The following is a 26261-nucleotide window of genomic DNA, read 5'->3' as shown; positions in this document are numbered from 1 at the left end:
AAAAGTTGTCGCAGCGATTTTGACAAAGTGACAAATTGACAATGAAGGAGAGAATTGGTTTCCAATTTGCACAGCACACACACCTTTACATCTCCTCGCTACAACGCTGTCATTAGGTGACTCGGACTGCTCGTGCCGCAGCTAGTTACTGTCTGATCTCAGGGTCTTTCTGTTTTCGGCAGACTGGCCAAGGACTTTCATTTTACAAACCATCCATACCAAACCACTACTAGACTCCGACTCGATCGATCCAATACTCACTTTCACTCGTCAGACCTCGACTATGTATCCTAGCTTATGACTTCGACACTTGTCCTGATCACCAAGAAACTGACCTAATCATCCCTACGGGACATTCCCACGATGTCCGACTCCAAACCTTCAACCCCCAAACCGTCCACGTCCGCCCCGAGAGCCAAACCACGCGCCGGCGTTCAGCGCAAATCCAAGGCCGAGCGTGAGGCCTTCGCCAAAGAGGAAGCCGAGCGTCAGAAAGCCCGACTCGCTGAGGCCGAGAAAAATGCAGCCATACGCGGCGCACGTGGTGGCGGCCGCGGTGGTCGCGGTGGGCGTGGCGGCGCATCTTCAACAGGACCGAACAATGAGAGGGCCCGTGAATTAGCTCTCGGCGGAGGTAGTGTCTTCGGCGCAGGCAGCGGGGCGAGACTTCAGGGGAGGTCGAGAGTGCTGCCAGAGGGGTACTCTGAGATGCTGGAGGGCCAACAAGCAATCAGACCCGACGATCCTTCTTACACGGAAGGTCCTGCTGGTGGCGGCGGTGGTGGTGGGGGAGGGGGAGGAGGGGGAGGAGGAGGTGGTGGTGGTAGTAGGGGAATAGGAGCGAGCAGGAAGACGGACGTCGTAGACATACCCTCGGACGACGAACCAGACGTGCCGAAGCGAGATATCGAACTGATCGACCTATCAAGCGACCAGTATTCGGATGAAGATATTGTTTTGTCATCAAAAAAGAAGGGCAAGCAGAAAGTCCGAGAAAAGACCTCAAAACCAGGACAGGGTTTGCGACCCGTCCGAGCCCCTCGCGCACCCAGGCCTGAAGAGCGGGACAGACAAGATGCAAACAAGAAGAGTCGTATCGTGAAGAAAGCGGACCCAGAAGTCCAAGACCTAGACGGCGAGAGTGCGGATGCAATGGTCACGGACGACCCGGTGTTCGTCAAGGAGCAGCCATCTAGCCCTGAGTTGCGGAGACGAGGACTCAAGAAGCCCGGCGTGCGCGCGAAGGAGGGCAAATTCGCGACGGAGACCATCGAAGAGCGTGCAGAGCGTTTACGTGAGGCGGACGACGTGCACAAATTACGGGATGTTTTTGCGCAGGTCGGGATCAAGCAGCCTGCTACGAACGGCGAGGATGACGATGACGAGGAGCCGGATATGCAGGGCAAGATGTTCCTGTTCCAATTGCCACCATTGACCCCGTTCTTGGTCGATCCAGCAACGATCAAGGGCGAGGAGGATGAAGTCAAGAACGAGCCTGGCGTCGATAATCCCGCTCCTCTCGATGGCCCAGGAAAGGCGACGACGCTGCCTGGCGAAGCGGAGGCGAAGAAGGACACAGATGCCGTTCAGTCCTCGAAACCGCATCTGCAGCTCGATGGGCTATTGACTGCCACCGAACCAACGCGTCTGCCGTCCGGGTTGGTGGGCAAGTTGCGTCTACACAAATCCGGCAAAGTCTCCCTCGACTGGGGCGGGACGGATATGGAAGTCCGGTATGGTTCGGAGGTGGACTTCCTGCAGGACGTGGTCATGGTGCAAAGCGATGTCCAGAAAGAAGGTGAAGAGGACACGAAGAAAGAAGAGGACGGCGATGGTCCAGAAGAAATCGAACTCGGAGACAAGAAGGAGAAGTTCACAGGCAAGGCATATGCCTTGGGCCAGGTGCGCAAGAAGATGGTTCTGATCCCGGACTGGGCGAAGCTGTATGATTAGGAGCCATACAGTGAGACCGACCATGGCCCGCGGACAGATGATGCAGAGTGATTGAGCTTGTGGATGATATTGCTTCATCCTCCAAGCCGACATGTATTCCTTGTACATCTCAACGGCGTTGGACGAAAGGCATGAACCAGGCGGACTTGGGCTGATCCATCAGTCATTCCTGATACTCTCAATTCAAGACTTACGGTATTCTCCATATTATGCTCTCACGAGCTGAAACCAAGTACATGATTCTAACAGATGGAACACTTTTGAACCCAATCCCATCGCCGACACACCTTGTACGCCTTTTATAATGCGACTTGCGCAGCTTGGTGCGGACATAAAAGAACGCTCGATCGTGTAGGGTACCTCACCCCCAGAAATCGGAATATTTAGCCTCGTCCGTGAAGAACACCACGATTTTGAGAGAACAGTAGACTTTCAGTAAGTGACAATGTCTTCTATCTTAATCACTAGGTACAAATCCAGGTTCTAGCCGAAGTTGTCTACAAGTCCTCGGTCTCACTTCAATAGAAGATGAGCGACGCTTATGCTCGATTTACGAGAAGCCCTTTGTTTCACCAATACTTCTGCTGTTAAGTCTATTGGCACCCCGTAGTCACACTCGGAGTGCGGAGCGATCTTGATATCGGCCTTGTTAACCGATTTCATTCCTGATAGAGATATGTCTCTGGAAAGAGTTGTACATTCCAGTACTTAACAATACCATAGACGCTCACGCATGGCGGCCAGCCGAATTCCTATGCAATCAAACATCAGAAGTAGGCTCCACCCCCTAAACCCATGTCATGTTCGCCGTCCGAGTGACCATTGACTCGGGTGACCATGCGTTCCATTAACCAGTCTCTCATCGCAACTCCTTTCAAACACACTGGGGTATCGTTCACAAGAAATTCAAGCATGCCGTAACGATGCCCACCGCCACCACAGTCAACCCTGCGACTCCGAACGCATGTCCGGCATTGGCGCTGCATTTGCAGTCAGCAGTTACAGTCCTTCCATCTTTGCTCACATGGAGCGTCGTGCAGCCCATTCCACACTCGAGAGCCTCGTTGAGTTCTTCATCTGACATTTCCGGGTCCTCAGCCGTAGCTTTGTCCGCCAAAGTATGAATGTCATCCTGAATTGTCTTAGCTACTTCCCCGACCGGCTCTGTTGCAGGAGACAGCTCTTTCTCGCTTTGTGTCTGAATTTCCGGTGTCGTGCCCTCATTGGCTACCAAGGCCACTTGCGTGGGCAGACTTCTCTTCGACTTGACGACGCCAACCGTGCCTTGAATCGTACCAAGCCCAATCTCTCCAGCAGTGGCTGATGGCCATTGGTCAGGAACAGGGGCAAAAGTCTGCGTATATACACTGCAAATTGTCAGAAGGCTGTGGCGGTAGGAGTAATCAGGCTGAAATGCTTACACAGGGACTTGGACTGCGGTACCATCCTTCATAGAATTAGCGTAGTATGTGGTGATGGGCGAGATTTGGCCGATAGCCGTGGCTGCCAGTCCAGTGCCTTGGCCGGTAACTTGACGTTTAAGATCCGGAATGATATTCGGATCCAGGACGGGGAGGACCTGGACATCTGGAGTAGGTGTGACAGTCGCTAGAGGTGTAGGAGGAGATGGTGAAGGTGTGATGGGTTCTAATGTTGTGAGGGCAGACCAGCCATTTGACTCGAGTTCGGAAGGAATGGCCTGGATGTCCACAGGCATGAACGCATGAGTAGTGCTGGCAAGAAGAGAGAAGAGGACGGTCTTGACCATCTTGTTGGACATTTTGACGGATGTAGAGGACGGCACACTCTGCTAGAGACGGGGCTCTCTATTCCCAAGTTATAGATGGTCCTCCACTCGGAGTTTGCTGTCACGGGGTCCTGCTCCTGTGCACTTGCGGGCTGTCGTTGCTCCCAATATTCCCTCAGCAGTGTAGGCCAGTGATGGAGGCAGACAGGCCAGCGAAGAAGTGTGAGGGTGTCAAAACAACGCCACGGCGATCGACCTGCGACTTGAGGAGTATGATGGCGGAGGGATGATGTGGAAAGGCCTCACAGCCTCAACTTGGCTGAAGCTGACCGGAGGTTCGGTGGTTGGAAGGCTGGATTGAGCTGGATTTCGGGCCGGATGAGATGAGGGCGGGATGATGCAGCAAGGAATGGAATACAGTAAACGAATGGCTGGCCCGCTGACAAGGCTATCAAAACAATGTCAGAGTGTGCAGTGTGAAGAGCAGGAAGGCTGACGCGTGAAAAGGGAAAATAGCAACTTGAACCAACATGGGGAAGGGAGAGGCAGTGGAGTTCCTTCCAAGTTCCAATATCCGAGTTGGCAATGGCAAAGCCAATGATTGCGTGGCTAGCAGATAAAGCAAGGGAAACTCCGATAAGTGATCCCTCCTTGTACTGTATGGTCGCGGTATCAGCATTCGTCAGGCAACAAACATTGCACGCATATTTCTCGCAGATCGCGCCAGCAGTTGACAGGGAGATGGCCGTATCGTCGTTTCAACTAAACAGTTTCCGGAAAGGCGTGTTACGGCCGCCAAATTGAAGCTTATTGACATAAGCAAAGGCTGATTGGCCTCTTTCGCATGGTTAATTTCGAGAACATGCACAAGGGTCTCGAGAAAGGAGTTCCACCTAGGGTCTCTCGAGGGACTACCATAGTACATAAGTTACTTGATGCTGCAAGGTGTTTATATCGGCTTCGAGTGCGGAGTATTACGAGTACAAACACTACACATGATCAATATCAACTACAGACCGGCGTCTTAAATCCAACAGTCCACCCCATACTGCCCATTATCATTACCATCAACCCCACACCTATCCACGCGCTCGTCAAGCCATAGATCCATCCATGTCTTCTGCGCAGTCCATTTATCTCAGCCGCCCAGGTACTCACGGTCGTTAGACATCCGCAAAAGCCTTCCATGATACCCTGCAGGACAGCACAAGCAGTGGGACTAGATGCCCCGACGCCGCTCGCATGCTGTAAATCGAAGGCCATGCCCAAAATTGCTGTTCCGAACATGTTGACCACAAACGTACCTAGAGGAAATGAGGGAACAATAGCATTCAAGTGCTTTGACGCGTAAAACCGGAGAAGGCAACCTGGAGGTGCGAATACCAACGGAAAGACCGCGCGAAATCGCCAGTGCTCATCGTTGCCGGCGGGCCAGATAGCCAAAAATACTGCGCCGAGCCAGCAGCCAAAGCCCAGCAGGACCATCAACGGATCGAAGAAAGAACGTGTGATCCTGATCGGAATTGTAGGCGTCACAGGTTGTAGAAGCAGTGCCAGCTGGGCCCCTGCATTGAGACCAGCCAGCGATACGGCGGGATGGAGAATCAGTATTGCCATCAGGGCAAGAAAGGAGAAACCACCATTTCTCGAAGGTACGTTGTTTTCAACATGGTAAGGTGATGTTGGCGAAGGTCCTTGCAGGTCATTTGTCAATGCGAGAAAACAATCGCGAATGAATGAGGAAAAGGACGTAAAGCTTCCACAAAACCCCGTAGCGAGACCAATGTAGAGCGGAATAGTTTTCTTGACCTTGCCATGGGTTGACGCTGGTGCTTTCGGATTCGGTGATCCCCATTCTTGCCGGAAAAGACGTCGGTCCTCGGCCAGAAACCCCATGAAAAAGGAGCCTCCCAAATTGGCCCAGAGGATCCTAGACGAGACTGGTGTGTTCGGATACAATGTGACGGCGTCAACGCCCAATCGTGCCAGTGTGCCTAGTAGCGAGAAGAATATCAGAGCCGACACGGTGACCAACTCCAGGAAGAAAGGCGAGGGCATGTGTTCCCTTTCTGCCGCGACTTTCTCTTGGTCTTCCAAACTCTTGCGCTGGGAGGGCGATTCGACTGCGGTCTCTTCGTCGGACGGCTTCTCTGCCGGCTCGGGCACAGCAATTTCTCCAAGAGCTGCCTCGCGACTCTTCCTCCGACTTCTCGACGAGCTAACCCTCTGCATGGCAGCCTCAAGCGAGTCCCGGCGTCCTTGCGGCCGTGCGGGAGGTGGTACATTCATCTCAGTCAACTCCATATTTTCTCCATCCCCTTCATGTAGCTCATGCCTGCTGGGCCGGTGGATTGTGTCTTCCCATGAGGGATAGCGGATGTCTTCCCTGCGAGCGGGCGGTGGAAGGATGGTCTCGGTCAACTCTGAGTCGCCGACGTCCTCGCTTTCACCCTCCATTTCCGCATCGCGATCCATCTGGGTCACATCCTGGTAGTATGAAGGAATGTTGGTGGTTTCTGGATGGTGCTCCGGCGTCCGATGCTCGGGTAGATGATTTGTTTTGCTGCCTCCCATCGCGTTTTAAATCGCGGTGACAGATGCTATCCAGGAGAAGAAGTCGGAGGACGTCTGTTGCAGGCCATCTAGACTCTACGCAAGGGCTGACTAGAGTATTTGACTTGTGATAAAGGTGTGAGGAAGTTGTTTGGAAGTGGAAGCTGTCATATGATGGATGGATGTACCGAACAAGCAGACGCGAGCCCGCATCGACCTTTTAAGGAGGTGGATAGCATATACACATTTAATATTGTCCCTGCTGTTAACCAGCCGCTGGGTGTCAAGTCATACACTGTCTGCGGCATCGGCCACTGTACCTGGCAAAGGTTCAAGAAGCGCAAGAACAGAAAACAGTTCAATCAACCGGGGCTTGGCTGTGCCGGTCTGCCCGATGTTATCGCAGATCATGCGCAGATGTAACAAAGAAATGTGGGCACCCCGCCAACAATCCATTAACACGGTACCTGCGCCGCGGCCAACGATAAAGCAATGCGCGTTCAATCCTTAAGTGTTGAAACTCCTTCTGATCTATCTTCCTTATTTCTGGTCTTTCATTGCTACTCCTATGCAACAGTCTTCCCGCTATCATGGCGCCGCATCTTCCTCCCAATGTCCGCGTCTCCAAACACCCTTGTCTCCGCGCAAAGCTGTCACAGCTGCGTTCCAAGTCCACCAATGCTCGTGAAACCAAAACCCTCGTCCACGAGATAGCACTGCTGTTGGGTGTCGATGCGCTTTCCAATCTTGAGGTTGAAGAAGCTGGGAAGGTCAGTTAGTTTACAACTCCTCGATAACCTTGCTGATTGCGATCCCAGGCTGACCATTGAGTGATGCAGGACGAGACACCCATCGGGTTCGAGTATAGCTTCGAGGCCGTAGACTGCAGCAAGATCACCCTTGTGCCCATTCTTCGAAGCGGACTTGGAATGGTTGAAGGTAAGCTGTTCCATGCCAGCGGATTTCCCTGCGACTGACATGTATAGCCGTGCAAAGCATTCTTCCTGAAGCTGTGACGGTACACCACCTTGGTCTCTTTCGTGAAAAGCTGACGTTGCAACCTGTCGAGTATTATAACAATCTGCCACAGTCACAAGCCAATGTTGCGAAATTGGCCATAGTCGTGGATCCCATCATCGCGACCGGACAGACATGCATTGCTGCTATTCAATCACTCAAAGAATGGGGTGTCGAGAAGATTATAGTGTTGAGCGTGTTGGGTGCATACCCTGGTGTGACAAGAGCGGCAGAAGAGTGGCCGGAAGGCACCGAAGTATGGATTGGTGGCTTGGACGAGGGTCTGACTGACAAAGGCATGATCAAGCCTGGCGTGGGAGACATTGGCAATCGTCTCTTCAAAACAGGATAGACGGTGTTGGATCATATTGGAAGACAGAGTCTCACCTAAGACACATGAGTGCTTGATGACCAAAGAGCTTCTCAACCGTGCCTTCCTGTCTGAGAAGCCCTCCGAGCCAGTGCCTTGCTCTGTCAAGATCCTCGGCTCCGAATTTCACCAGGACGAAACCTCGAACCTTTGCTGCTGTCCAAAGGAGACCTTCTGCGTGCTTTCCTCGCTCGGCATGTATCGTGGCGTCATTAGTCCAATTTTTGGCTCCAATCCGAGGCTGGCTTGTAAACTCGTTGATGAGAAACTCTGCGAGGTCTCTAAAGAGCGGACCATATACAATTAGCGTGCCGAAGATACCCATATTGTTGGACTTGTCAATGAGGCCGGTGCCACCAAGATCATCTTCTTGAAGCATAACCGCATCACGCAACAGCAGTCGTCCTCTACATCGCTCATCAGATTCCCTGACCTCATTTCGGCCTTTCCAACTCCAGAGAGTCCAGCTTTCTCCAAGAGCTCGTCGACCTTCGCTTACCCAATCTAGCATGAGCAAGCTGCTGGTGCCACCGGGCTCAACGTAGAAGGTCTGCCTTTGCTCATACACGCTCTCCGCAAATGGCTGTGTCGGGTCGGGTAGATAGCACAGAGCTGCTTGAGCTCCGATCTTGACGTCCAGGTTCTGTTTGCTCACCACCGATCTCTCTGGAGCTTTAAAGAGCTTGGTACTACCCTGAGTGAGCAAAGCAAGCCGAGTAGAATCATACAGCTCGATTTTCAGGTTGATCTGGTCTCCTCCGACGAGTCCTCCGCCATAAGTAAGAAGAAAAGCGATCGTCACGTGCTTGTCATCGCTGGAGCTGTGAGGCTTGGGAGCAATGAGCTTCAGAGGATATTGGTACTTGAAGGTCTGTAGGACTTGTCTACCGGGAGGCAGCAGGACCAGGATAATCTCTCCCGCTCCTGGAAGGGAGGAAGACGGTGCGAAAGGTGAGAGTGGTAGCGACATACCTTGCTCGGAGCAAAGGCAGTTGAAACGAGTGGTCAGTCCTGCATGTTGTAGGTCTTTACCTGCTATCTTTTATAGGGCGTTCTCTGCTATGACTGTTCGAGAGGCGGCCGTGCATGGAAGTCGATGTTTTCAGCGAAAGTGTTGGGCGTGGTCGCTCAACTACCTGGTGATGCTGGTGGTGGCTCTTGGTGAAAATATTAGGTGGGGTCCCTCTAATAACTTGAAGGCCATCCTTGCCGCCGCGGTCACTTTCGAATTTCCACTCCACTCTGGCCTTCGCGTCGCGCGTTTCTATCCATACGGGGCGTGTTGATTCTCTTCATGCACGGTAGCCACTCTTTGACGACGAAGTTTGCCTGCGGGCATTGTCAGCTATCGTCGTAGTCGCTCACTTAGCCACGTTGGACACTGCATGCTCCTCTACGTGGCCTCCGTGCTCGAATCCCTTGCCGACAACACCCTGATCCACGAACTTGCGACCGAGTCAACAACCATCTGGCCGCAAACATTCATCTCCATAGTCATTATGGACGTCAACTCCAGTTCGCCTAATGGCACACAAGAGTCACGTCGCAAATCTGGTAGAGTTGTGCGTAGACCAGAAATATTCTCCCAAGAACACCACGAAGGCAGCCTTCCCACCAACGGGACGAGCAAGCGCAAAAGACCAACTGACACTACCGATGCGGATGACGAGGAAGATGACGGGGAAGAAGAATCTGAGGATGATGAAGACGAAAGTGAAGATGAGCCGGACGAAGAGGAATTGAAAGCGCAACGACGAGCACAGAGAGCAAATGCGGCAGCGGCGAAACCTGCTACCAAAAGAGCAAAGACAACTGGTGGGTCAAGTACCACCTTAGCCATGCGCCCAGCCAACACAACAAGGACAGCTGGAGGAAAAGCCGCAAAAACACAGAAGGCGCGCGCTCGACCGAGCCAGGCGCATCTACAAGGATTGTACGCCGAAGTGTTTGGCAGAGGACGGTCAGCCGAAGATGCTGCTTCCATATGGTTTCAGTCCGTGCAAAGCGATAGTGTCGCTGGCATTCGGGATTTGATCAACTTTGTACTGCAGTGTATCGGGTGCGACTCCAAGATCGAATCCGAGGATGTTGAAGACCTCGACTCAGTACCGACCAAGCTGGGAGACATACTTCAGGAATACGAGCAGCAAAAGTCGCCCGATTATCCTCTGATCTCGAAGCAGAAACAGTATGCTGGCTTTCAGACTGTCTTGGAGGACTTTTTCAACGCTGTCCTCAAAGCACTACACACCTCCTCGGTATTTTATGACCAGCCTGAAGTCTACGACAACATTCATGTCTGGATTGCGACCATGTCAGGCGCCAACTACAAATCTTTCCGGCACACCGCCACGATAATATCTTTGTCAATGAGCACTGCCCTTTGTGAGGTTGCAAAAGAATTGCAGGAAACGATGGCGACGCTGAAGGCACAAATGGACGCAGAAAAGAAGAAAAAGAGCGTCAACAAAGCTCGCATCAAGACGATTGAAAACAACCAGAAAGATGCAGAGAGAAAACTCGAAGCAATAGATGCTCAGCTGAGAGATGCCTTCGACACCGTCTACGTCCATCGGTACCGAGACGTAGAAGAAAGAATCCGTGCTCCTTGTGTCGCTGCACTCGGTAATTGGATTGTGCTCTATCGAAAGATGTTTCTTGAAGGCCAGTTTCTGAGATATCTTGGATGGGTCCTGAACGACACAAGCTCTCCAACAAGACTTGAAGACGTCAGACAACTCAAGAATCTTTTCAAGAACAAGAAAAATGTCGCTGCGTTGCGAGCTTTTACAGACCGGTTTCGACCTAGGCTGGTCGAGATGGGTGCGAGGGACGCTGATGTCACTGTGAGAGTGGAGGCTATCGAATTGCTAGACAGGCTGAGAGATGCCGAACTTCTTGAGCCTGACGATATTGACACAATTGGCCGGCTGATTTTCGACAGCGAACCACGAGTACGGAAGGCTGTGGCCAAGTTTTTCGTCTCCAACATCGAGGATTTGTACGGAGCAAGCATTGAGGACTTTGATGAAGCTCAGTATCAAGCAGCTCTGCCCGATAAGGACGAAGTAGACGAGTATGCTGTACCTACTCGATCTTGGATCAAGTTCAAATGTTTGGGGTCAATCCTTGCCGGATATGACAACGATGAAGAGTCCATAGACGGGACGGCCGGTCGCCCGTTGCCTAGGGATCTCTCCATTGACTCCAGATACACCCTTGCCACGCAGTCCATCTACCCTTACATGAAAGAACTACATCAATGGGAGTCGCTCGCTGGTTACCTCCTGTATGACCATTCTTCGATCCCAGCAACTGGGGACGACGAGGATATCAATGTCCAAGTCCAGCAAGCCTATCATCTCAGCCCAGGCGAGGATATCATCCTCCTGGACGTCCTCCATGCTTCGGTCAAGCAATACTTACAATCCATACTCGAACCTCCCACGAACCGAAGAACCAACGCCGCAAAAGACCATATTCGGGAGAAGCAGGAAGCCGCGGCCCAAAATCTCACTCAAATCCTGCCCGACCTTTTGAGCAAATTCGGGAGCACTCCCCAAGCTGCCTCATCTATCCTTCGCATTGAACAGCTCCTGGATATCGGCCTGATCGACGACCTCCAGAGCGGCGAAGCCACTTACTCCGCCATTCTCGACGATATTAGCAAACAATTCACCTCGCACTCGGATAAAAAAGTCCTTGCCGCTGCGAGCGTGGCGTTCAGGAACGCTCGAAGCTACGAACAGTCAAAGGAAGCAGTTGACTCCAAGGTCCAAGAAATTTGGACTGAATCCATAACCACGATCGCGGACCTCCTTCGGGGCAAGGATGTCGAAAAGCGAGGGACTCTCGATAGATCTTCGCTGGCCGCATTGGTGAATAGTACAACGCGCTTGACGGAGTTGGCCGGTGTATGTGACTGCACTCAACTATTGGAGAGTAGACTCGGCCCGGCCGCGAGCAGAAAGCAGAAAGATAAAGCTGACCAAGGCACGTTATTGAGTCTTCTCCTACAGCTTCTGAAGCGTGGCGAGCCGGATGAAGATACCACGGACACGTTCTCAGGGTTGGAAGATCAATTATGCACAACTCTCATCGAGCTATTCTCGCGGTACTTCCGCTGGAAAATGGTCGGCTTGAAGAAAGCTATTTCCTCGAACGACGCAGGTCAGTTGTCGATCAGGAGTCTGACCAGCTTCGCCATGACACGCACAACGTTCGTGGAGAATCTAGCGCCGGTTATTTCACTGCGCGCCCCCCTTGATTCAGTCCGCTACAGTGCGATTTTGAATGTTCTCGAGCTGTTCGCCCTCTTTACTACAATACGAAACATGCGTCCTGACAAGGGCGCACTAGATGAAGATGTTGAGCAAAACTTGAACAGTCTTATCACCGCTGTGCCAGGGGATATTGTGAAGGAAGTCATGGTCACGCATGAGCGCCTGGAGAAGAGCTTTGCTAGAAAAACGCATAGAAAGATCTTGAGCAGCAGCGAGAAGAAAAAGGGAGCTGCAGCAACGGACGAGGATGAGGAAGATATAGAAAAGCCGCCCGAGGATTCGGAAGATGAGAATGAGGACTCGGATATGGATGATGAGGATGAAGAGCCTGGAGGCAGTGGCGGAGGTGGAAAGAACGCGAAGAAACAAGCCGCGCTGTTGGCGGAGCAAAATTTGTGTGAACTGACGAGTAAGATTATCTTTGCAATTGTCGGGGGTGCGGTGAAAGATGAGAGGGTGAAGAAGGGAGTCTTGCTGAATCGAAACAAGTTGGGCAAGAATTATGCGGCACTGGTGGCGTATTTGGATGAGAAGAAACAAAAGCAGCCGTCTGGGGCTAAGGCGAAGGGGAAGAAGCCCAGTGAAGCTGTGAAGGCCGCGAAGGAGAAGAAGGCGGTTGTGAGCGAGGAGATGGTGCTCGACGATGATGACATTGAGGACAGTGAGAGGGATGAGGAAGAGGAGCTGAGGCAGCGGGAGTTGGCTGAGGATGATATCGAGGATCATGGCAAAGAGAACGAAGCTAAGGAGGAGAGACATGGTGAAGGCGACGAGGCTGAGGATGATGATATCATGGGTGATTGAACTCGGTTTGATCCAAACAATCGTGTGGCATTGATGTTGCAGCTGCTGAGTGCCGTGAGGAAACAACTACCTGTGAGGCTGTCGCTGATCTGATCGATCTGGCAATGGCGACGAAGCGGATGCCCAGTGCATTTGCGATATGTGGTTGTATTGATTGTTCTGTCCGATATGAGTGTTCATGAAAACATACCTACCTTTCTTGCATCAGGTCAAACCTAGGAGCCTCGTATACAGCTGGCCATCACGCGAAAGAATGTGTGGTTGCACACGGCTCTTTAATTTGATTTTGCTTTTCTGTCTCGGTGGCTCTTCTTTCTGGACCATCTCATCAGACAGAAAGGAATTTATTTCTCGGTATCTGTCCTAGTTTCCACTCCTGTCCGGCTCGTCCACCGTCTACAGTACGGTGCCCGTCTTATCCAAGTAATGTTTCACATCCGGTAAAATCACCAAGATGTACCCCTTTTCATATGCAAGTCCATGCCCATGCCCGTTCGTCACTGTTCGTACATAGCTCGCTTTTGAGATTCAATGGTTGTGCGCTTTCCTGTCCAGACCTTTGCTGGCTTCGGACAGAAGAACATTCCGTCGTGCCGCCAAAGTAGTATGGCTAGCACTTGTGGATAGCTTTATTCCGGCTTGCCACGACTCTTTGGTCTTCCACCACTCTTGACACGACGAGCTTCCGGTCGCTGGATGTGATGACTTGGGATCCATTCCTCGTTATACTTCTGGGCGCCAGTAGAGACAGCGGGGCCTTCGCTGTCGGAGACGACAGAGCCAACATCAATCTTCTTGACCGGAGTCTTCTTGCCAGGCTTCCGCTTCTGTGGGAAATATGGTACGATCCAGATGTTGTAGAAGAAATAGCCCACACCGACGGCACAGGCAAGGAGGAACAAGTACAAGAAGAGACTGCTGTTTGTTAGTTTTTGGAACCAGCTATACATGAGATCGCCAACTCACATTTGAGGATCGAAGATGCTGGCATCCGGTTCGACAATAGAGACAGTGCCATTAAAGGCCTGGATGGTGTAGAAAGTGTTGTGTGAGCTCACAACAGCAGCCAGATTCAGGCGCATATCTTGGGGGTGCATGTTGGTCTGGAAGCGGTAGGGGAGGCTTTGCTTCTCGCCAGGTGGAATTTCGATGGCATATTGAGCAGTGGTCAAGTTCCGAATGATGCGCGGGTTCGCCAGATCAGGAGACCACAAGCTACCTCCAACGAATTGTACGGTGACCGGCTCCGGCTCTTCATTCATGAAGGATAGGACAGATTCGGTGGGCTTGCCATTCACAAGCTTGATGCCGAAGATCTCTGCATCGGGAAAGGATGCCTCAACGGTGACAGCAAGGGCAGGGCTGGTGGAAGGGTTTTCGACTTCTTCCTCGACCTAAGAATAAGAGTCAGATGTGTTGTCTCTTTTTGTGCGCAAACCGAAAGTTGAATGCGTGTGTACTCACAGCATCGGCTGCTTGGGCAAAAATGCCGGCAGCTTGGAAACCGACGAGAAGAAGAGCGAGATTCAGGAACCGTCCCATGATGAAGGCGTACTGAGGAAGAAGAGGAAAGGGAATGTACTGAACACGGACGAGGTCGAAAAGGACACGGATCGCAGCTCTACTTTTGATAAACCGAAAAATGAGGAATTGGAGAACTGTCCTGTTTGCGGCCACCTTGGGTGGGCTGGGGATTGCAACTGCGGCTGGGCTGGGCGCAGCGAAGACGTGCTGTTTCTGGTTAAGCGTTGACCATCTATTTAACCGTAGTTTACCGCCCACAGCTCCTGCGCTAGGCATGGGAACTTGACATCAGAGCGCTGGCCAGGGCGAATCGCTGCCCACATCGACGCGCTTCTGCAACTCCAATCGATGCGCTACTAAACCTTACGCGTTCCCCAGAAATTCATCATCTTTTTGGCTGCAAAAAAAAGTAAGTACATTGTGCCTGCGCCTGCGCCTTCGCCTTTACCTGCAGCACACCGTCCTGCATTTCACCTTCACCGCCACCAGTACACAGGGACTTCGCTTTCCTTTTGAGATACCACTCACATCTTTCTGGAATTTATTAGAAACTTCTTGACATCCTCAATGCCCGACATGGCGCGTTACGATCCGTTTTCTCCTACTTTCGACCATCCTTTATTGAATTCCAGCCCTGACTACGGTTCTCGAAATGGGTTCAGATCCAGTCGTGCAATTGGCGATATCGGTGTGATGGACCCTCAGATGTCCTTCAGAGAGCGAAACAAACGTCTTAGAAGCCTCGACGACGAAAGAAATCAGCTGATAGAGGTATGGACCTCACTTCATCCATCTCTTTGTCTCTGAGCTGCCGGATGGCTAATTCTGGACACAGGATCTGTTGTTCCAGCTCGAAAACACCCAAAATCAGCTCGATAGAATACAACTCGACCATAGCAGAGAAGTTTCCTACAACAGAGACAATCAAATGCGAGAATCTGCCTTACACGAGCAACTTTTGCAGGTCAAGAAGATAATGGTGGGCACTAAGCAAACGTCTTGTGGCAACAAGGACTGACAAGTATCTCAGGATCGAAATCCGTTTGTAACAGTCCTCATCGATGGTGACAATCTGATATTCACCAAGGAGCTTTTGTCCAAGGGTGAAGAAGGTGGTAAAGAGGCTGCAAACAGTATTTTCGATTCAGTGAATGCCTTCGTTGCCGACAAGCTACACCACCTCGATGCTCCCAAGATTGTTGTACGGATCTACGCCAATATCAAGTCACTATCTGAGACACTCGCCAAGTTCAAGGTCGTCGAGCGACCACCGTTATTCGATGATTTTGTACGCGGGTTTAATAGTACTCAGCTACTTTTCGATTTTACCGATGCTGGTACACAGCCGGATGCTACAAAAGAAAAGATCTGTGAACAATTTCAGACCAGCCTCTACGACTGTCACTGCCATCAAATCATCTTGGGCTGCTCCAACGACACCCACTACGCAACATTGCTCGAAGAGACAATTCAGGACAGCACGGTATTGGACCATGTCACTCTCCTGAAGAGCGTACCCTTTGAGAAAGAGATTACGAGCATGAAGGCGAACTTCAAGTCCACAAAGTTTGATAATGTCTTCCGTGCCACAAAGCTTGGTCCTACGGCAGTTACATCTAGTGGTCCATTGCAAGCAGTTACAGCAACTCTGCCAGCCCTGTCCCGCGTGGGTTCAAACACCACGAATGGGACAGGATCAAGCTCGAGTACGCCTGCTATAACCTGGGCTAGTTTGACAGCTCAACCTGCTCCTGCGGCGCCAGCGCCGAAGGCGAGCAGTACGCGGACTCCTACGCCAACGTCCCTGAAGAGTCCTGAACCAATAATTCCAAAGTCAGCCACCAAAGGCATTGATCGAAATCGACATGGTCAGAGAATTGACAAGGTTGATTCTTCGATACCAAATCACGAAATCCAGCGCATCAAGAAACTCAAGCTCTGCAATATCTACTACCTTCAGGGGCCAGAATATTGCACTTCGAACAATTGCTCACATTCACATACATATCCTTTGTCTAAAGGGGAGCGCAATGTTCTGCGTGAAGTGGCACGAATGACGCCTTGTTATTACAAGATGGACTGCTCTGACCCCGAGTGCATTTATGGTCATCGGTGTCCGCAGAACGATCCAAATAGACCCGACTGCTATTACGGTGATAATTGTAAGTCATGTCTTCTTCCAGATGTTGTCCCGACGATACACGCTCTTCTCTCTCAGATCCCCTTGTCCTGGGACATCTTTCTAACAATTTCAAGGTCGCTTTGGTTCATGGGGACATTCCGTGGACACTAGAGTGGTCAAGACAACCAAGGTATAGCCTGAGGCAGGGCTGTCTAGCACTCACATCACGAGATTTCTACTGTCAAACTACATTTTGTGTCGCGCGAGCGCGAATTCCAAGCCATCGTAGCCGCAGCTGGCCTGACCACGGAATTTCGGACCCAGTACATGCTTAGTGGACGGTTTTCAACGTTCGTGATTGCGACGAGGCGCTTGGAGTGAGAATTCAGAGATACCCAGGCTTTCTTTTTACTATCTATTGGCAGATGGGAGTTAACTGCGGTTTTCTATGCAATGGCGCAGGTAATGACGGCTAAATAGCTGATTGATCATCAGCAATGAAATCATGTTTCGACTCCATACTTTGGTTCCTCAAGAAGACTGCTGGTTCTACCAGAGCCTCGACTGCGTGATTGAAAAGGCCAGGCGAGGCTGCGTCTTCTGGATGACTGAGCACCTTACTTTACTCCGAAACTTGTGATGGAGTCTGCTGCGGACCATTTGCCATCACCACGCGACAGACCTCTGATTCGATCGCACACTTCCTATCTCATCGCAAGATGGAGCCACGACGTCCGCTCTGACTCGGCCCTTAGCTGATACAAAGTGGGACCATTTGGAACTACTATGGTACAAGAAAGCCTGCTTCCAAAGCCCACTCGCCGAATCCGACTGGCGATCGGCGACGGATCAAGCCCATATCGTGGCAACACAGTAAGGAGCAACCTTCCCCGCATCGTGAATATAAGAGACATCAACGTCTGGACTAAGATGATTGCTTCTGATAGGCAATCTTGTCGACAAGCGAACCAAGTATCATCAACAGATCAACCTTTGAAAGAGCAGCCTGCTTGAGACCATGGCTGCCACCGATTTGTCGCAGCAGCTCGAAACCCCAGCTGTTAATGCGGGTCTTCCAACCGATTTCAAGGGAATAGAAGGCTCGATTCCTCAATCTTTGCTTGGCTGGCTACGCCCAACATCCGCTGACACACCACTTGCCGAGATGAGACGTCGTTTGATGGAAGATGAATACGTCTGGGTCAAGGGACTGCTTCCTCGAGAAGACGTCCTTGAGATGCGAAAGCATTATTTCTCCCATTTCAAGGACTTTGGCTTATTGAAACCTGGAACAGACCCCGTTGACGGGATCTATAATTCCGAGGAGGATGTCACACTCCACAACGGCATCGGTGGCGGCGAGCCGACAGGTGATGAACTTCAAGCTCTCGTGACAGCTCACGTCCAGCAACAGTACTTAGAGTTCGTGGCGCATCCAAAGCTACGTGCTGCGGTGAGAGGGCTGATGGGCTGGGACGAAGAAGTAATGCTGTTGAGAACCATGCTGCGGCACAATATCCCCGGCGGGAAATCGACTGGAATTCACTACGACAAGCTCTTCCTCCGAGGTGGAGATGCATTCTTTCTGACTGCGTGGGTACCTATTGGCGATTTCAGTCCTGTCGGTGGGGGACTGTTTTATCTGGAAAACGGTGTTGAACTTGCGGAAGCTATCGAAGATGACTTCACTGAGCGGGCTGAGGGCTTCTCCATGGAAGAGAAGGTTTCGGCATTCAATAGCAACATGTCTGCCACGGGCGTGATTGGGACAGATCCAATGACCTTTCAGAAAGACCACGAGCACTTTTCATCGAAGGGCACCTTTCGCTGGCTGGTTGCGCCTTACGAAGCTGGTGATGTCGTCTTTCATCTTCCGTACACCATTCATTCTGCAGGCGGCAATCAAGACCCGGGCGGAAAGATCCGTCTGAGCACGGATTTACGCTTTTACGACCAGAAGGACCATGATTTTGGAACAATCGACAGACGCTGGATGAAGTACTGGACGCCGGCAGATGGCCTTTGATAGGATGACAAGCCATTGTGTAGCTGGAGTAGCCTTGATACTCGGCGTGTATCATGGCTTCGAGCAGCGTGCATAAACGGAGTATGATTGATAAGACATGCTTCGAGATGTAACTAGGGAACATGTTGAATTAGCGAAAGCGACAGGGGGCTCCAGTACCTGTACAGAGGCACATTGGCCACGATTGGGATACTCACAGATCTGTACTTTGCGCTGAGGAAGAAGCTTGGGGAAGTTGTGGGGACTCCAACATACCAGTCTCCCAGTCAAGCCACGTAACGATCACCGAAGCTACGCTGTTCCTGTCTCCAATCCTAAAGTTACAACCGAGGCAAAGTCCCTGACAAGCAAGGTAGGGTACCGTGGGTACTTAATAGGTTGTTCTTCTACGTCTGGAGCGATATCAACAAGTGAGTTGTGTTCCTACCGGCCCAAATCTCTGGCAGCCTGACAAGATGCCTTACAGCTCGCCTCACCAACCACTAGACATACCCAAGCAAAACATCCTGTCATATTTATTTCCTCCCGATAAACCGTTGTCCAACAAGCCGCTATGGATAGACGCGAGAGATCCATCCGTCAATTTATCACAGGCGCAAATGCTTTCCTGGATCAAGAGGTTCGCCCTGGGCCTTGATAAGCTCGGCATGGAAGAACAGCAAGCAGTCATGGTTTTCACTCCCAACACGTTGTTTGTGCCAGCGGTATACCTTGCAAGTGCAGGCTCTAAGCGCTATTTCACTGGCGCCAATCCCATCTATACAGTGGGCGAGGTTGCACACCAGATGAAGGCCATCGAGGCGGCCATTGTGCTTATCCATCCCTCTTTGTTGGATACTGGCATCGCGGCTGCAAGGCAGGCCAACATACCCAAAGACCGCCTGTTCATCTTTTCTGACACAGAAGGTCCCACCAGAGGCGGTGTTCGAGATTGGCACTCAATGCTAGCCACAGCATCCGAAGCTAAGTCGTGGCAATGGGATCCCCTACATGGCGAAGCCTCGTTGAAGACCATTGCCGCAATCAATTTCTCCAGTGGAACAACCGGTCTGCCGAAGGGTGTATGCATCACACATCGCAATTTGATCGCAAACTCAGCTCAATCAATCTTCAATAAGTACGAAGGCACTCAGTATTCAGCCGATAATCCAGGTCCGGAACGTTGGCTGGCTTTCCTCCCATTATATCACGCCTACTCTCAGCTATGGACCATCAACATTGCTTGCAGACTCAAGGTCCCGGTATATGTGATGGCAAAATTCGTCTACGAAGAGTTCCTCAAGTGTATACAACAGTACAAGATCACTACACTCCAATCAGTGCCACCAGTCATTGTCATGTTGAGCAAAAGGCCAGAAACTTCAAAGTATGATATCAGCAGCCTACGGCAGATCCTCTGTGGTGCTGCTCCTTTGAAGAGCGAGTTGCAGAACGAAGTCTGCAAGCGGTTCAATGTGAATATTGTTCAAGCCTGGGGAATGACTGAGACAACATGCGCCGGTATAATGATGCCGGGAACGATCCAAGACAAGACCGGAAGTATAGGATACCTTCTGCCCAATACTGAGGCTATGTTGATTGACGATGACGGAAAGGAGGTGACGAAAGATGGTGAGCCAGGCGAGGTATGGCTTAGAGGGCCTCAAATGCTGCTGGGTTATTGGCGAAATGAGCAAGCAACAAGAGAAAGTAAGACAGCCGACGGCTGGTTCAAGACTGGTGATGTTGGGGTGTGCAAGGAAGGCAAAAAGTGGTGGATTGTTGATAGGAAGAAGGAGCTCATCAAGGTTAACGGGCTCCAAGTTGCTCCTGCCGAGCTGGAGGCCGTCCTTTTGGAGCATCCCGATGTTGCAGACGCCGCCACGGTTGGTATTACGATTCACGACGAGGAGTTTCCGAGAGCGTATGTTGTGGTTCAGGAGCACGCCAAGGGCAGAATCACGGAAGACGACATCAAGAAATTTGTTGCAAGCAAAGTTGCCAGGCACAAGTGGCTGGAAGGTGGCGTCAAATTCATCGACGAAGTACCAAAGCTGGCGAGTGGCAAAATTGTGAGGAAGTTGATGAAGGAGTGGGCGAAACGTGATGCAAAGGAGGTCGAAGGGCAGGTCAAAGCTCGATTATAAGAACAGAATGACCAGCGAGACTCTGGGCTCTGCAACGCCGGTCACCAGGGATGAAATTATTGATTCATCCCATACAAGTCCTTCTCGACATAGCGATATGAGGTGGTGCGAAAAGGTATCTGCGGCTACAAAAGCGCAAGGCTGCCGGAAAGATGGGACTGCGAAGTGAGAAACGCCAACAACAAGAGATCGACTCATTCATTGTCAACAAGACCATTGATGCCCCCAGTCCCTGAAGAAAAGGTAAGACCGTGCAAGACAATCAGGACAGCAAACTATACAAACATCTGCGATGGACAATGAGATTCTGCCCTGGCCAGAGATGACTACTGCCACAAAAGACAACCTCATTCCTCTTTCACTCCTACTTCACCGTCGCTATCAACCTGGTTTGACTTCCCTGCGCGACCATGTGAGTTTTGGTCTTCACCACCGCCTACGAACCGCCCTTCGACTTGTCGCGCCTCTCTCCCACCCAACATACTGACATTACCAACATTACTTCCCCTCGTTGCCCCGATTAATTACTCTAGCTTCACTAGATCAGACGAGATGACCCGGCACGCCTACAACTGTCGCGTTCGCGGCGACCATATCGTTGAGATTCACCGCGCGAACGGAGTCGAGGAGCTGGACATTTCTTTCAAGCGAACTGTGAGAGTTCCAGATAACTATGACCACTCCAAACTACCTCCTGATTTGGGTGATTACCCACTCTTCAAAATCAAGGACTATGCCCACATTTTGCCTGCAAGCATGGTCGCAAAAGGAGGACTCTTCATGCCAATGCACCGTGAGAATTTGCTCCAGATAATTTTGAGTATGACGAAACTAATGCGATTATAGCGATGGAGGCAATGTGGATCAACTTTTCAGGAAGTACACCTTTCGCGGTCAAAGTCTACGCTGGTGCCGTGAACATCGTCTCAGGTGAAGCAGCTGCCGAGACAGAGGAGGCGAAGCGCCATCGCCATGATCATTCTTCGGAGGACGATATCGTACAAGACTACGTGGTCGCTCCTCATCAGCAATGGTTGGATGGTGTTACGTGCGACGATGGATACGTCCAACAATTTGTTGCTATGGATCTTGGCAATCGATATACTGTTGAGGCTCAGGTCACTGGACAAGAGGCATGCGGCGGTCTGCAGTTTGAGGTTACGCCTGTCAATCTGGGCAACCTTTTCTCCATACTGGTCAAAAGATTAGGAGGGCAAACAACCAGATTGGCGATTGGCGCCCAGAGCACAGTTGCTGACGTGAAGAAGCTGATGGCGTTGAAAGAAAGTATTCCAGCAGTTCAGCAGAGGTTGATCTACGCAGGACGTCAGCTCGAAGATTGTAAGTGCTCAATCGGTTGCAAATTGATGTCCCCTAACGGTCCATCTAGCGCAGCGCGTCCTTGACTTGACTGGAGGAGATGACGTATGTGACCTCCATCAATGAACGCACGGAGTGATTGTCTCTAACATGTTTTTGGCAGAATGATACCTTCCACTTAGTATTGGGGATGAGAGGAGGGGGTAGTGGCCCACCTCCTAACAATTGCCGAGAGATGGGCATTGCTGTAGGAGGATTGATTGAGCAGGCCATCTTCCGAGATCCTTACCCTGCTGCCGCGTGGAACGCCGCTGCAACGGTCGTTTTCAACGTGCAGATCCTTAACTCGTCCACATTCGAAGCTATCACAGGCACCCCGGCCCCAGACACTCCGATTACCATGGATACCTATACCGAGCTCGGCCTACCATTCTTTGAACTCCCAGAAGAAAAGAGCGGTATACATGGGCGTTATGACTTGATATCGGTTGGAGAGCGCCTGGGTCTGAAAGAGGAGGGCCTCCCAGTGCCGCCAACTCACGTCCTCGGTAATTTTCAACCAAGAAAGTCGATGGGCATACCAAGAGGCAGCGAAGCCATTTCGGATGATGACATAACCAATCCCGCAGGTCCATTGTTGAAGTTCCGCCCTTTCTCCGAGTTCGTGAAGGAGGTTGAGGATTTGTCGATCCATGCATCTGAATGAAACATTGAGAGAAGCAGTTGTGATCTAGGAAATTGGTCAAATTCATGTTCAAAGAATTAGCTGCGGAATCAGAAGGCTACTAAGCAATTGATATCGCAAGGACAAGCGATGCCAACATTGGTACTGGCCTGGTGTTCTTGGAAAGAAGAAGGTTGTTCGTTTGCTGCATGTCAATGGACTGTCATAGTCCTCAAGGACGCCACTGATTGTCTCTATTCAGGAGACTCCGACATTGGAGGTTGACACTGGGCGTTTGCAAGGCTAGATCGAGCTTCATGTATCTAGTATCAGAAGCAAAAAGCTACGTCTCCTTTTAGACAAGCTTGTTGGCCAGCTTACTCGAGTGTTCAAAGTCATCCGATCACGCATTCAGTGCTTCTGGGCAAGGCTGAGCAACCACGCTAAGATAAGATACCGACTACGGTAGTCTGCATGACTCGCGGGGTCGTGTTTCCTCGATGCCCTGAGTCATGAAATATTTAATCGACAACGCAGTCAATAAATGCCAGCCTACTTTTCCAGCCGCAACCAGGCGGACAGACAGCGATCTACTGGTCCCATTGTCGCACCGAGGCTTAAATGGCAGACGCAGACGAAGATGCCATACCTACAACGTCCGCCTCAGGCCCAGATGACCTCGAAGATGAAACGCAAGATTTCCGATTCCTCGCTCAACTCACATCCACGAGTAGTGGGCAAACCATAGTCCCCAAGCGAGGCACAAAAGACTTCGAGCCGAACCCTACACGATCACAAGTCTCTGCCCTCGATGCGTCACGCCTGGCCATGCACACTGCCCTCAGCGCGGTGCGGGTACACACAGGGAAGCATGTTGTAGGACAATACCTCCCAGATGAAGAGGACTGGAGATGGGACGACAATGGCGCCGGAGTGAGGCACGGGCGATGCGTCGTGGTCCCGATATTCAAGGGCACGCACTCGAAAGTCATGGGCCTGGCGGACAGATATAATCGGACTTGGTTGCTGCCCGAAGAGGCACTGTTTCTGCTGGAAAGGGGAACTTTGGATATAAGATGGCCTGATACTGAGGAAGATGAAGAGCAACATGAGCCAGAGCAGGAGCAGTATCAGTCGATACAAGGTGACGCCGCATCCCAAGTACCGACGGACCAGGTTGACAACGAGGACAACTCGCGATCTCAGCAAGAGATTGGTCCGAAGATTGGCGAGCTGCCTATGAGTTTACAAGGTGCATACGCCAGCTTCATCGGCAAAGACTGCCTGACTCTGGAACGATACACTGTATACGCCGGGCTGAAGAGAACCGGTTATATTGTCCAGCGAGCGCCGACATGGCATGACCACGACCCGCCTCAGGTCAACGGACATATGCATCCACAGATCGAGTCTCGAGCTGTTACTTCCACACCGCCTCCATCAACACCTGCCGCCATCGCACCGCACCCAACTGCACTCTCGAATGCCGCCAGCCTGGTCCACAGACTAGTCTCGTGGCTCTTCCGACCGCACCACGGCGAGGCCTGTCCGGCCCTTGGTCCACTCCTCGGGCCAGGCCTGTACAGGAATTACACAGATATATTCCGGGCATTGGCATTGATACCGTATCACGACCCAAGCAAGACGATAGCCCCATCTGCTTCCATTACCGACGTCGACTCTCCCTCCTCTCAATCCAGATCAAACCCTCGACCTCCGTTCCGCGTGCACTTCCACGTCTGGAAAGCCAGCGGACAGAACGCATACCGCAAAACAGCACCTCCCCCGCCAGACTTCCGTGTCGCCGTGATCGATGCGCGGACGACATCTGTGCCGACACTCTCGGAGATCGGAGACTTACTTGACTCCCAGCCCGACGATGCATTGTCGAAGGAGAAGGCAGGCAGGCTAGAGACCCGCATCAAGCATGGGAGGAAAAACGTCCTGCTTGCGGTCGTGGATATGGGCGTTGTAAGTTACCTGAGGTTGAGCGACGCGTGTTTCGGGGCGGAGAAGTTGTACGAGGAAAAAGCCCGAGCTGGAACAAAAGGAAAGAGACCTCAAGGGGGAGGGGCTGGAAAAAAGGGCCAGCAGGCGCAAAAGCAGCAGAATCAGCGAAAGAGTAGTTAATGAATGGGCGGCAACCAGACTAATACTGACAGGGCAGTTGGGAGGATTAGGTATATGTAGGGTGGCGTTGCGATACTTTTGCACAGATCGTGGCCCATCGATGGTCTTATGGATGGATGGTATGAGTCAAGACGCTGAGCATGAGTCTCGAGGCGCCAAACCAGCATAGATATGATACCCCGTTAGATATTACACGCAAGAGAGCATGAGCTGACCAGCGCAATTCGATTGAGTCTATCATGATAAAGGTCATACTGCTGGTGAAAAACATGGCTATGAAATGTCATTCAAACAGCATAATTCAGCTTGGATGGAATGCAAGTATTGTCTCCCCTTGAGAGAACGTCCGCTATCAGCACGGAGAAATAGCCAGGCGGACTGCCTGATGATCTAGGGAGTAGGCTCTGATCTGCCACCTTCTATAGACGTTGACCCGTGTGAAGAGAAAGGCCACGTATATGCTTGAGATGGGGAGGAAGGAAGGGGATGATTTTTGAGACAATTTCGACCCTTGCCATGGACTATTGAACTCAGAAGTCCCAGTTTTGATCTGTACTCATCAACGTCTCTGATCTTGTTGAGACGGATTGCAATACGAGAACGAACTCTCGCGGCAACAGGATGTCCAGCGGTATCTTTTGCCATGGTCCTCGAGAATCTGACGAGGCTCACGTTCTTTCATATGGCTCTAGGTCCTGGGAGCCTAAACCGAGTTCCATGTCGGATCTGAACTCTAGGATTGCCAATATGGTGCGCCTTGCTGACACTGAGAGGTCTTGTCTCACTGGCTTCCACAAGACAGACATGTTGTGGAGACTGGACGGATCTTCAATCTGAATAGGGATGAGTACAGCCAAGAATACCTCGGACGAGATATCTCAGTGCCCCCAAGGTATCAGAAATGATATTGCTTGGCGTATTCCTGACCTCTCTTGATGTGTGCTTGCTTGAGCAGGTGGTCAGTGTCATGTGAACAATTGACCCATTTTCTGGTTTCGTAGTCCCGCTTCTTCAAGTGAGAAGATAATCAGCAGCCATGAGAAGTTCCAAGCACAGCTCAGAAGGTATGTCCATGTCCGGAACGCCTTCGCTATTACGGTACTTCTCGTTGTAATAAAAATATTCGACCACTTTTTCGAGGACGATGCCGGTAATGTTTTCGAGGTGACAGACGCCAGTTTGAGCTTCACTAAAGTTGCCTAAGATATAGATCAGAATCATGCAAACATACAGAGGGATGGCGCGCACTTTGGGTGTCGAGCATCCGACGGATTGTGCCCGACACGCAGGCTGCTGAGCGGCGAACGTGGAATTCAAAACCGTCAGAAGACACAAGGGTCACGAATGGCGAGGGAGTCCCGTTGACAGCCATGGTTGTTAGCAGCGTTCGACGGACTTCGCAAAATTCGGGTCAAAAGTGGCTGCCCAGCGGGAATTTTTCTCGTGCGAAAGAAAAGAGGGAAGAAGAGAGAGAGAAGCGTGTGTGTCAGTTAGAGGCGGCAGAACGTGTTGTCACGCACAGGTCTAGCGGCGAGGCGGGATGTTAAAGCGGCGTGTGACTGCTTCTGGATTGACTGACTTCCTTCTTTTCATACCCAAAACCAATGTCAGATACTTCCATC

The 26261-nt window shown here is 51.3% G+C and overlaps 13 protein-coding genes across 14 annotated transcripts; 8 read left to right on the top strand and 5 right to left on the bottom strand.

Annotated features, from left to right (window-relative positions):
• The first annotated feature begins 51 nt into the window (after positions 1 to 51).
• PV05_00644 (uncharacterized protein) lies at positions 52 to 2192 on the top strand. Its single transcript, XM_013465559.1, has one exon. It carries the CDS (start codon positions 364 to 366, stop codon positions 1951 to 1953), a length of 1590 nt encoding a protein of 529 aa, XP_013321013.1. The 5' UTR covers positions 52 to 363; the 3' UTR covers positions 1954 to 2192.
• A 305-nt stretch (positions 2193 to 2497) lies between these two features.
• Positions 2498 to 4282, bottom strand: PV05_00643 (uncharacterized protein). Its single transcript, XM_013465558.1, has 2 exons — positions 3375 to 4282; positions 2498 to 3320 (listed from the first exon to the last, which is right to left on the bottom strand). Exons 1-2 carry the CDS (start codon positions 3731 to 3733, stop codon positions 2849 to 2851), a joined length of 831 nt encoding a protein of 276 aa, XP_013321012.1. The 5' UTR covers positions 3734 to 4282; the 3' UTR covers positions 2498 to 2848.
• Positions 4283 to 4604: 322 nt separating this feature from the next.
• PV05_00642 (uncharacterized protein) lies at positions 4605 to 6576 on the bottom strand. The gene has a single exon (XM_013465557.1). It carries the CDS (start codon positions 6272 to 6274, stop codon positions 4706 to 4708), a length of 1569 nt encoding a protein of 522 aa, XP_013321011.1. The 5' UTR covers positions 6275 to 6576; the 3' UTR covers positions 4605 to 4705.
• Positions 6577 to 6726: 150 nt separating this feature from the next.
• Positions 6727 to 8040, top strand: PV05_00641. 2 transcript variants are annotated; one of them, XM_013465556.1, is made up of 3 exons: positions 6727 to 7023; positions 7093 to 7192; positions 7240 to 8040. In XM_013465556.1, the coding sequence occupies exons 1-3, from the start codon at positions 6844 to 6846 to the stop codon at positions 7620 to 7622; spliced, it is 663 nt and encodes a 220-aa protein (XP_013321010.1). In that variant the 5' UTR covers positions 6727 to 6843; the 3' UTR covers positions 7623 to 8040. The 2 variants fall into 2 exon arrangements, with proteins under 2 accessions (XP_013321010.1, XP_013321009.1); XM_013465555.1 differs by having other exon boundaries at positions 7072 to 7192.
• PV05_00640 (uncharacterized protein) lies at positions 6752 to 8779 on the bottom strand. The gene has a single exon (XM_013465554.1). It carries the CDS (start codon positions 8608 to 8610, stop codon positions 7654 to 7656), a length of 957 nt encoding a protein of 318 aa, XP_013321008.1. The 5' UTR covers positions 8611 to 8779; the 3' UTR covers positions 6752 to 7653.
• A 117-nt stretch (positions 8780 to 8896) lies between these two features.
• Positions 8897 to 12917, top strand: PV05_00639 (uncharacterized protein). Its single transcript, XM_013465553.1, has one exon. The coding sequence runs from the start codon at positions 9026 to 9028 to the stop codon at positions 12725 to 12727; it is 3702 nt and encodes a 1233-aa protein (XP_013321007.1). The 5' UTR covers positions 8897 to 9025; the 3' UTR covers positions 12728 to 12917.
• Positions 12875 to 14364, bottom strand: PV05_00638 (uncharacterized protein). The gene is made up of 3 exons (XM_013465552.1): positions 14192 to 14364; positions 13694 to 14121; positions 12875 to 13642 (listed from the first exon to the last, which is right to left on the bottom strand). Exons 1-3 carry the CDS (start codon positions 14267 to 14269, stop codon positions 13357 to 13359), a joined length of 792 nt encoding a protein of 263 aa, XP_013321006.1. The 5' UTR covers positions 14270 to 14364; the 3' UTR covers positions 12875 to 13356.
• Positions 14365 to 14827: 463 nt separating this feature from the next.
• On the top strand, positions 14828 to 16754 carry PV05_00637 (uncharacterized protein; the record flags this gene model as incomplete). Its single annotated transcript, XM_013465551.1, has 5 exons — positions 14828 to 15022; positions 15087 to 15230; positions 15282 to 16413; positions 16508 to 16563; positions 16605 to 16754. 5 exons carry the CDS (start codon positions 14828 to 14830, stop codon positions 16752 to 16754), a joined length of 1677 nt encoding a protein of 558 aa, XP_013321005.1.
• A 637-nt stretch (positions 16755 to 17391) lies between these two features.
• On the top strand, positions 17392 to 18399 carry PV05_00636 (uncharacterized protein; the record flags this gene model as incomplete). The annotated part of the gene is made up of 1 exon (XM_013465550.1): positions 17392 to 18399. The coding sequence occupies one exon, from the start codon at positions 17392 to 17394 to the stop codon at positions 18397 to 18399; it is 1008 nt and encodes a 335-aa protein (XP_013321004.1).
• Positions 18400 to 18467: 68 nt separating this feature from the next.
• On the top strand, positions 18468 to 20733 carry PV05_00635 (uncharacterized protein). Its single transcript, XM_013465549.1, has 2 exons — positions 18468 to 18809; positions 18866 to 20733. The coding sequence occupies exon 2, from the start codon at positions 18999 to 19001 to the stop codon at positions 20523 to 20525; it is 1527 nt and encodes a 508-aa protein (XP_013321003.1). The 5' UTR covers positions 18468 to 18809; positions 18866 to 18998; the 3' UTR covers positions 20526 to 20733.
• A 344-nt stretch (positions 20734 to 21077) lies between these two features.
• Positions 21078 to 22597, top strand: PV05_00634 (uncharacterized protein; the record flags this gene model as incomplete). The annotated part of the gene is made up of 3 exons (XM_013465548.1): positions 21078 to 21318; positions 21372 to 21923; positions 22028 to 22597. The coding sequence occupies 3 exons, from the start codon at positions 21078 to 21080 to the stop codon at positions 22549 to 22551; spliced, it is 1317 nt and encodes a 438-aa protein (XP_013321002.1). The 3' UTR covers positions 22552 to 22597.
• Positions 22598 to 23073: 476 nt separating this feature from the next.
• On the top strand, positions 23074 to 24854 carry PV05_00633 (uncharacterized protein). Its single transcript, XM_013465547.1, has one exon. It carries the CDS (start codon positions 23131 to 23133, stop codon positions 24637 to 24639), a length of 1509 nt encoding a protein of 502 aa, XP_013321001.1. The 5' UTR covers positions 23074 to 23130; the 3' UTR covers positions 24640 to 24854.
• On the bottom strand, positions 24812 to 26080 carry PV05_00632 (uncharacterized protein). The gene is made up of 2 exons (XM_013465546.1): positions 25888 to 26080; positions 24812 to 25838 (listed from the first exon to the last, which is right to left on the bottom strand). The coding sequence occupies exons 1-2, from the start codon at positions 26009 to 26011 to the stop codon at positions 25651 to 25653; spliced, it is 312 nt and encodes a 103-aa protein (XP_013321000.1). The 5' UTR covers positions 26012 to 26080; the 3' UTR covers positions 24812 to 25650.
• Between the last annotated feature and the right edge of the window lie 181 nt (positions 26081 to 26261).

The sequence above is a fragment of the Exophiala xenobiotica genome (assembly GCF_000835505.1).
Source record: "Exophiala xenobiotica strain CBS 118157 unplaced genomic scaffold supercont1.1, whole genome shotgun sequence".
Classification (NCBI taxonomy): domain Eukaryota; kingdom Fungi; phylum Ascomycota; class Eurotiomycetes; order Chaetothyriales; family Herpotrichiellaceae; genus Exophiala; species Exophiala xenobiotica.
This window is presented reverse-complemented; position numbering and strand designations above follow the sequence as displayed.